Here is a 10,029-nt window from a genome sequence, read left to right as displayed (position 1 = left end):
TGTCGTAACTTTAAGGCTATTGATAGGGATAAATTTGTTTCTGATCTGTGTAACTCTCTCAATGACATGACTCCGGATGCAGTTTGTGATGTGTACATTCATGATTATGACATCAAGATTAGCACCATTCTAAATGTCCATGCACCTGAGACGACAAAAGCTCGCACTATTAGACCACGGTACCCGTGGTATAATGATAACATCAAAGATCAAAGAAAGGTGCGTCGTCGCTTAGAACGAAAATGGTGTAAACATGGTTCCCTTGTTGACAAACAAGCTTATCTTGAGCAAAAGTCTTATGTCAATGGGCTCATTGAAACTGCTAAGAAGGAGTTCTATCATGAGAAATTGGCTACTGCGGATGCCAAGGGTATTTTTCAAACTGTTAATACTATAGTATAGGGTGGTGCGTTTAAATGTACACTAGCTGGAAATTGCTTTGTCGCCCTCTGGTATTTGGCCTACGGCTGTGTTTAGTCAAAGAAAGTTATTTGAGTGCACTACACTAAATCCTTCCGCATTTGGTGTAACCCTTCATAGTTCCGGTAAAAAATAGCGCCTATGCGAAATATATCGGCGTCCCAAGGGAACCAAATTTGAGTGACTCTTGGTTGTTTTGATAAAAACGATAGAATAGGAGCTCAACATTACAAATCTGTTCAGAAAATGTTCCGAATCGAATGTACATGGGCAATAGGCCCTCGGAACAATATCATGGCCGGAACTGGTAAGGAGGCGAGAGTGTCGGCTGAAATTCGGGATGGCGCTGTTCAGGAGTTCGTATCTTTTAAGCTTGTCTCAACTTGTCCCAAAAATCATATTTAAATAAAAGTTTAATCTTTATTTAAGACGTTGATTCGATCAAAATATTAAAAATGTTGTTACATGGGGTAGAAAAACAAACTTACTTTCTTGTATTTTCCCGTGTATTTCAATGGGACGATTATTTAGTGGTGTGCGCCCTTCGAAGACTCATTTTTATAGGCTATGGACATGATTAATACCTGATTTTAAGTGCCAAAAAGTTGAGATTTTTGTCTGAAACTGATGTCTTTGCAAAGAAAAAAGATCTGTTTTCTATTTCTGTCTACAAATACGCGATTTCATTCTTAAACATACGAGAAATTTGCTTCAAAACACAAGTTCCCGTCGAATTGACAATTTAAGACCGGGCTATAGAAATTGAGCTATTTTGGCCACAATATCATAGAAGTGGTCACTTTTGATTATCTCGGTGCAGAAAAAATGAAACATCTTTGGAATTATGTTGATGCAAAATGTAATTATAAGATCAAAACTCAATTATAACCGTTTTGAAAATAATCACGGAACCTTTAATTGGGTCTCAATAGACATTTAAAGTCAAAGTATACTATATTACGGCCTAATGGTGGAAAAATGATGGCATTTTTATTATATGACCAAATATTCAATTCCCAAGAGAGAAATTTATCAAACAATTCTAATGATGGGGGTTCTTAATTTTAGATCTTGCAAAAATAATACACGCAACCCGGGACACGCAACTGGGAAATTTAACATTTTAGAGTGTCAAATTGACGTTATATCTACCCATACCCCCCCCCCCCCCCATCTTTAGGCACATGCCTATTTGCACGTCCTTATATTATGCATGATATAAGAGTGGGGGGTGAAATGATGACATGTCGCTTTTCGGTCATGTTATATTTGTGATTGTACATATTTTTAGTAAACAAAGTCACTTTCCTGATGTTAATGGGATTATAAATACAGTTTAACATGGTCAAAATGTTGTTTTGGCCCTTGAATGCCGAAAATTGCGAAAAAGTATCATATTTTTCACCCAGTCCCAGCTTGTTTGGAGCCCTGTTTTATAACTTTAGAGCGACTAGCGATAAAAAGCAATTACACTTTTGTAGGATGTTGACCACTGATTCCAAAAATAAAGAATATCAAAAATATTTTTTCTTAGAAGAGTGCACTACACTAAATCCTTCCGCATTTGGTGTAACCCTTCATAGTTCCGGTAAAAAATAGCGCCTATGCGAAATATATCGGCGTCCCAAGGGAACCAAATTTGAGTGACTCTTGGTTGTTTTGATAAAAACGATAGAATAGGAGCTCAACATTACAAATCTGTTCAGAAAATGTTCCGAATCGAATGTACATGGGCAATAGGCCCTCGGAACAATATCATGGCCGGAACTGGTAAGGAGGCGAGAGTGTCGGCTGAAATTCGGGATGGCGCTGTTCAGGAGTTCGTATCTTTTAAGCTTGTCTCAACTTGTACCAAAAAATCAAATTAAATAAAAGTTTAATCTTTATTTAAGACGTTGATTCGATCAAAATATTAAAAATGTTGTTACATGGGGTAGAAAAACAAACTTACTTTCTTGTATTTTCCCGTGTATTTCAATGGGACGATTATTTAGTGGTGTGCGCCCTTCGAAGACTCATTTTTATAGGCTATGGACATGATTAATACCTGATTTTAAGTGCCAAAAGTTGAGATTTTTGTCTGAAACTGATGTCTTTGCAAAGAAAAAAGATCTGTTTTCTATTTCTGTCTACAAATACGCGATTTCATTCTTAAACATACGAGAAATTTGCTTCAAAACACAAGTTCCCGTCGAATTGACAATTTAAGACCGGGCTATAGAAATTGAGCTATTTTGGCCACAATATCATAGAAGTGGTCACTTTTGATTATCTCGGTGCAGAAAAAATGAAACATCTTTGGAATTATGTTGATGCAAAATGTAATTATAAGATCAAAACTCAATTATAACCGTTTTGAAAATAATCACGGAACCTTTAATTGGGTCTCAATAGACATTTAAAGTCAAAGTATACTATATTACGGCCTAATGGTGGAAAAATGATGGCATTTTTATTATATGACCAAATATTCAATTCCCAAGAGAGAAATTTATCAAACAATTCTAATGATGGGGGTTCTTAATTTTAGATCTTGCAAAAATAATACACGCAACCCGGGACACGCAACTGGGAAATTTAACATTTTAGAGTGTCAAATTGACGTTATATCTACCCATACCCCCCCCATCTTTAGGCACATGCCTATTTGCACGTCCTTATATTATGCATGATATAAGAGTGGGGGGGGGGTGAAATGATGACATGTCGCTTTTCGGTCATGTTATATTTGTGATTGTACATATTTTTAGTAAACAAAGTCACTTTCCTGATGTTAATGGGATTATAAATACAGTTTAACATGGTCAAAATGTTGTTTTGGCCCTTGAATGCCGAAAATTGCGAAAAAGTATCATATTTTTCACCCAGTCCCAGCTTGTTTGGAGCCCTGTTTTATAACTTTAGAGCGACTAGCGATAAAAAGCAATTACACTTTTGTAGGATGTTGACCACTGATTCCAAAAATAAAGAATATCAAAAATATTTTTTCTTAGAAGAGTGCACTACACTAAATCCTTCCGCATTTGGTGTAACCCTTCATAGTTCCGGTAAAAATAGCGCCTATGCGAAATATATCGGCGTCCCAAGGGAACCAAATTTGAGTGACTCTTGGTTGTTTTGATAAAAACGATAGAATAGGAGCTCAACATTACAAATCTGTTCAGAAAATGTTCCGAATCGAATGTACATGGGCAATAGGCCCTCGGAACAATATCATGGCCGGAACTGGTAAGGAGGCGAGAGTGTCGGCTGAAATTCGGGATGGCGCTGGTCAGGAGTTCGTATCTTTTAAGCTTGTCTCAACTTGTCCCAAAAATCATATTTAAATAAAAGTTTAATCTTTATTTAAGACGTTGATTCGATCAAAATATTAAAAATGTTGTTACATGGGGTAGAAAAACAAACTTACTTTCTTGTATTTTCCGTGTATTTCAATGGGACGATTATTTAGTGGTGTGCGCCCATTTTCTGCATCTTGAAGACTTAAGCTTTCATTCCATACCGAACTCGACTAATTCTGAACGGATTTTCATAATTTTTTCGCTGTTTTTGTGATTGGTGAGGAAAAAGCTCCTTCCGGCCTTAAATTTAAAGGGACAGAACGTAAACAAAGTCACATGATGGGAGGAAAGAGAGGGAAATCTGCCTCCGATGCTGAACTGGATCGTGTTGTTAAGCTTCACAGTGATGGCAATAGCTTGACAGAAGTGGCTAAGATAATGAATCGCAGCCGTAGTTTTGTCTGTAAGGCTTGGGGCAGGAGATTTCATCCAAAACCAAAGGACCGGAAGCGGAAGCGGAAAAGCATACAATTCTCCCAAATTTGCTGGAAGGCGAGAGAGGATGGAAAAATAGATGCAAAAAAAAATTGAAAACCAGGGAGGTGCCAGTTCCTAAGCAAATGTATAAATGTAAGCATACAAACATTTGACAATAACATTTAGAAGGTTTCCAATGGTGTAAAACACTGTTAATGCTTTGTTTACCAAAAAGTTTAATTGCTAGTGTACATTTAAACGCACCACCCTAATATACTCTCCTTAACAAGTCTCAAAAACCATTGCCATCTTGTGACTCTACCCAAACTTTATGTAACCAATTTGCTGAATTTTTTGAAAGCAAAGTTGCCAAAATTCGTGATGGATTGGATCAAGAAAGTCTTGACCACCATGACTTGGAATCCAATATGTGTTCTTCATCCCTCACTGACTTTGAATGTGTGTCTGAAGATGAGGTTCTTAAACTTGTTAAACAGTGTCCAATAAAGACCTGCAAGCTTGATATCATCCCCACCTGGCTGCTCAAAGAGCATTCTGAGGTTTTTGCTCGCTGTCTCACTGTTATTATAAATAAGTCTCTGTCTGAAGGTGCATTTCCAAAGTCATTGGGCCAAGCTATCATCACTCCTGTGTTAAAAAAACCATCTCTTGACCAGAATGAGTTGGGCAATTACAGACCTGTGTCAAACATATCATTTGTTTCTAAACTAATTGAGAAAATTGTGTGTAGACAGATTACTGAGTATATTCATGTAAATAATCTGGGTGAAAGATTTCAATCTGCGTACACTTCTAACAGGAGCACAGAGACTGCGCTCATCAGGGTCAAGGGTGAAATGTTAGATGCTGTAGACAGAGGGAAGTAGTTTTATTAGTCCTTCTTGATCTGTCTGCAGCATTTGACACCATTGACCATGATGTGCTAATGTCCCGCCTAGAACATAGATTAGGGATTTCAGGTACTGCATTACAGTTGATACGTTCATACCTCACTTGTAGGACCACGCAAGTTCACATCGACGGTTTCTTCTCAGAAAAGCGTTCACTTGACTACGGTATCCCTCAAGGCTCGGTTATCGGTCCACTTATGTTCATCATCTATACACTGCCCATCGGTGAGATTATACATAAACACAGACTCAGTTACCATGAATTCGCAGATGATACGCAACTATACATATCGTTCAATCCTAGGGATCCTAACGCTCACAAGATGGCTCTTCACAAACTTGAATCCTGTATCTCAGAACTCAAAGACTGGATGTGCGTGAACAAATTGAAACTTAACAACAATAAAACTGAATTCTTCATAGCCGGTACTTCTCAAGGTCTTAGTAAACTTCCGCCATTGCAACTTAATGTGGGAGACAGCGTCATTAAACCATCTGATAATGTTCGGAACTTGGGCACAGTGTTTGACTCTCGCCTAACGATGACTCCTCACATTAATAGCATGATTTCTTCAATCAATTTCCAGCTCCGTAATATTCGCCGTATTCGTCGCTTTTTGGACCACAAAACACTTCACACAGTTGTGCAAGCTCTCGTGATATCACGCCTTGACACCGGGAATGCTCTCCTCTATGGAGCAAAATCAAAAGACCTTGATCCCTCCAACACAAAGCAGCCAAACTCATATTCTATGCCGCCAGACTTGATAGCCCCACACCATTAATGCACGACCTTCACTGGTTGCCAGTAAGAGATCGAATCAAATTCAAACTCTGTCTGTACATCTTCAAATGTTTGCATGAATCTGCTCCTTCATACCTCACAGAATTACTCTCATACAGAACGCGCTCATCTGGACCCGTCACAAGATCCTCTATGGATACCAGTCTTCTGAACACTCACATCGGTAAAAATCGCAGTGGTGACATGTCTTTTCGTTCTGCTGGTCCAGCGTTGTGGAACTGCCTCCCGCGCAACATCAGGGAGGCAACCTCAGTGGCAACATTTAAAAAATCTCTTAAGGCTCATTATTATCCTTTTTGACTCTTTGCTTTTGTTCATTCTCTTGCTTTTGCAGTGTATCACTTAGCGCTTTGATCTTTTTGTAATAGCGCTTTATAAGCTCTAATATGTATGTATGTATGTATGTAAATCCAAAGTTTACACTGGAAATGAGACTATACTATTAATAACCTGCTTTATAGTGTAGCAAAGCAGTTAAGTTGCGGAAAATTCGTGATTTAGGATGGCAAAAGAAACAGGTTTGTGAGTAAAAGTTGCATATATTTAAGTACTAGTATATAATTTATCGACATTGTAAAATACTATAATATATAGCTCCTATAATATAGACATCGAAATTACACTGAGGTATGAGAGCATAACCCTACCTCAACCTACTGTGGCCATCCACTCTGGCCCCATTCAAATCTGGTAAATATTTTACAAAATAAATGGTGAATATTACCAAACAAATTCGTTCAAATTATACAGTACATGCCTACAATAGATCCTGACCGCTGGAACTGGTATATGTATTGAAGACTGGGGCCGAAGTGCATTTGACCAATTGTCGTTGTTGGGACGCATGTATAAGTCCACATGCGTAAATACTGTATTATTGGTTTTGAGTGGGGGCGGCCGGCGGCTACATACACTAGTCTAGTTAGTGAACGGTCTTATTGGTTTGATTGTGAATTTACGATAGCAGACGATGAACCACTCTGATTGACCTTTGAACTCACAGTCACTTGATTCAATCCGCTTCCTGAATTGGTAGCCATCTTTCTTTTCATCAATTTACCAGTTAGGAGCTTCTTAAAAGCGTCTCGGTATCGTTTATTGGTTAACCCATAGATGATGGGATTCACAACGGCGCTGTTCGTTGTCATTCCGCGTGCCAACCAAACGACGTACCATTGTTGTTTAGGGGTCATCTTGAATCCAACGTCCCCATTACTTATGGTAAGAATCAGTTTGTTGAAATGAAGAGTAAACTCTGGCACGCAACAGAAGAAGAAGAATGTACCAGTGGCGATGAGGAGACGAGCGACTTGGTTACGCACTTGACTCGCGACTTCAACACTCGCGAGAATGTGTCATATTTAAGTGTTGTTTGCATTATATTCGTATGATGACAAAAGCTTCAGGCTTGTGAGTAAACTTTGCGTACATTCAAATAGTTTATTGGATTGTAAAATATTATGATAGCCCATATATCTCCTATAATATAGCCATTGAAATTATAATTATTGAAGTATGAGAGCATACACCGGCCTCACTCTACTGGGACCACTGTCTCTCTGGCCCTATTCAAATCTGATAGATATTTTACAAAATAAATGTTGGATATCTACCAAACAAACTCGCTCAAATTATACAGTACTATATAGATCTTGACCGGTGGAACTAGTATATTGAAGACAGTGGCCAAAATGAGACCAATTATTGGTGTTGTTGGGACGCATAATCACTTCCACTTGCGTAAAAACTGTATTATTTGTTTTTAGTGGGCGGCGCACACTAGAAAACTAAAAATGTTCAAGAAACTTGTACCTGTTAGTGAACGGTCTTATTGGTTTGATTGTGAATTTAGGTTAGCAGACGATGAACCACTCTGATTGACCTTTGAACTCACAGTTACTTGATTCAATCCGCTTCCTGAATTGGTAGCCATCTTTCTTTTCATCAATTTACCAGTAATGAGCTTCTTGAAAGCGTCTCGGTATCTTTGATTGGTTAACCCATATATGATGGGATTCACAACGGCGCTGTTCGTTGTCATTCCGCGTGCCAACCAAACGACATACCATTGTTGTTTAGGGGTCATCTTGAATCCAACATCCCTGTTATTTAGGGTAAGAATCAGTTTGTTGAAATGAAGAGTAAACTCTGGCACGCAAGAGAAGAAAAAGAACGTACCAGTGGCGATGAGGAGACGAGCGACTTGGTTACGCACTTGCCTCGCGACTTCAACACTCGCGAGAATGTGTCATATTTAAGTGTTGTTTGCATTATATTCGTATGATGACAAAAGCTTCAGGCTTGTGAGTAAACTTTGCGTACATTCAAATAGTTTATTGGATTGTAAAATATTATGATAGTCCATATATCTCCTATAATATAGCCATTGAAATTATAATTATTGAGGTATGAGAGCATACACCGGCCTCACTCTACTGGGACCACTGTCTCTCTGGCCCTATTCAAATCTGATAGATATTTTACAAAATAAATGTTGGATATCTACCAAACAAACTCGCTCAAATTATACAGTACTATATAGATCTTGACCGGTGGAACTAGTATATTGAAGACAGTGGCCAAAATGAGACCAATTATTGGTGTTGTTGGGACGCATAATCACTTCCACTTGCGTAAAAACTGTATTATTTGTTTTTAGTGGGCGGCGCGCACTAGAAAACTAAAAATGTTCAAGAAACTGGTACCTGTTAGTGAACGGTCTTATTGGTTTGATTGTGAATTTATGTTAGCAGTCGATGAACCACTCTGATTGACCTTTGAACTCACAGTTACTTGATTCAATCCGCTTCCTAAATTGGCAGCCATCTTTCTTTTCATCCATTTACCAGTAATGAGCTTTTTGAAAGCGTCTCGATATCTTTTATTGGTTAACCCATAGATGATGGGATTCACAACGGCGCTGTTCGTTGTCATTCCGCGTGCCAACCAAACAACATACCATTGTTGTTTAGGGGTCATCTTGAATCCAACGTCCCCGTTACTTACGGTAAGAATCAGTTTGTTGAAATGAAGAGTAAACTCTGGCACGCAACAGAAGAAGAAGAATGTACCAGTGGCGATGAGGAGACGAGCGACTTGGTTACGCACTTGCCTCGCGTCGGTTACGCCTGTACCAGCTACCTCAGAAACTCTCTTGTTTAAGTTGCGAATAATTCTGGTGTACATTATCATAGTAGTAAGTAACACGATCAGAAGCGGGATTAGAAGAATGTCATGAAACATGCCAAAGACTGGTATGACTGGATTGCATGACCTCAATATTCCCGGGAATGTATCATATTTGCGCGTTGTTGGCCAAATAACGCAGGTTTTTGTAAAAATAGCGACGTTTGGTATCACCAAGGCAGAAAACATAAGCCCAACAGACCATGCCCCAAGGATGAGCTTTACCGTACGACCTTTCGCGACAACAATTCTGTGTTTAAAGGGTTTGCAGATTCCCAAATATCGCTCCACGGTGACCAGTAGTATCAAACCTACTATGGTCACATGAGATGTAAATTGAATACAAATTCTAAACCCGCAACCGAAACTAGAAAAGTACGGCTTCATTTTAACAATAGGAGACAGAATGTACCCCATCAGTACATCGTAATTCAAAGCGGACAAGAAGAGTATATCAGCCACTGCAAGATTTCCCAAATAGGCGTTCGTTATGGTGCGCATTTCAGGAACGAAAGCAACGACTGCCAGAAACGCGAAGTTGCCTGTAAGTCCAATCAATAGCGATATTGGATAGAGTGTCAGTATGATCAGTTTCTCTGGAGTAGAGTACAGGTGGCGGGTTATAGTGTCCTCTGCTGCAAACTGAAGGTTAAGGACACCATCACAGTGTTCTTCAACGGTGCCGTTGGCTAATGTGGAGTTATAGCTATCCATTGTTAAATACGGCTAGCCCGCTGTAAGTACCTCTTGAAGGAGGATTGCAGATTCACGAAAGAAATACGCTCCGTAAATAGTATAGTATAATGTCTGGCTCTGCGTGCACCTTATATATGAGTGAACTAATGCGCTTTCTATTCTGTTGATCAACCTTTATCAATTATTTTGACTAAGGACATAAAAACCGAGCAATTATTGTCAATGCAGCTTATACAACGAGCTAAATATATAG

The 10,029-nt window shown here is 38.9% G+C and overlaps 1 protein-coding gene across 1 annotated transcript; it reads right to left on the bottom strand.

The window, feature by feature from the left end:
• Positions 1-8,615: 8,615 nt before the first annotated feature.
• LOC140143929 (thyrotropin-releasing hormone receptor-like) lies at positions 8,616-9,794 on the bottom strand. Its single transcript, XM_072165773.1, has one exon. The coding sequence runs from the start codon at positions 9,792-9,794 to the stop codon at positions 8,616-8,618; it is 1,179 nt and encodes a 392-aa protein (XP_072021874.1).
• Positions 9,795-10,029: the final 235 nt, after the last annotated feature.

Source organism: Amphiura filiformis, chromosome 2 (assembly GCF_039555335.1).
Source record: "Amphiura filiformis chromosome 2, Afil_fr2py, whole genome shotgun sequence".
Classification (NCBI taxonomy): domain Eukaryota; kingdom Metazoa; phylum Echinodermata; class Ophiuroidea; order Amphilepidida; family Amphiuridae; genus Amphiura; species Amphiura filiformis.
The sequence above is the reverse complement of the archived record's forward strand: the minus strand, read 5'-3'. Positions and strand labels throughout refer to the sequence as shown.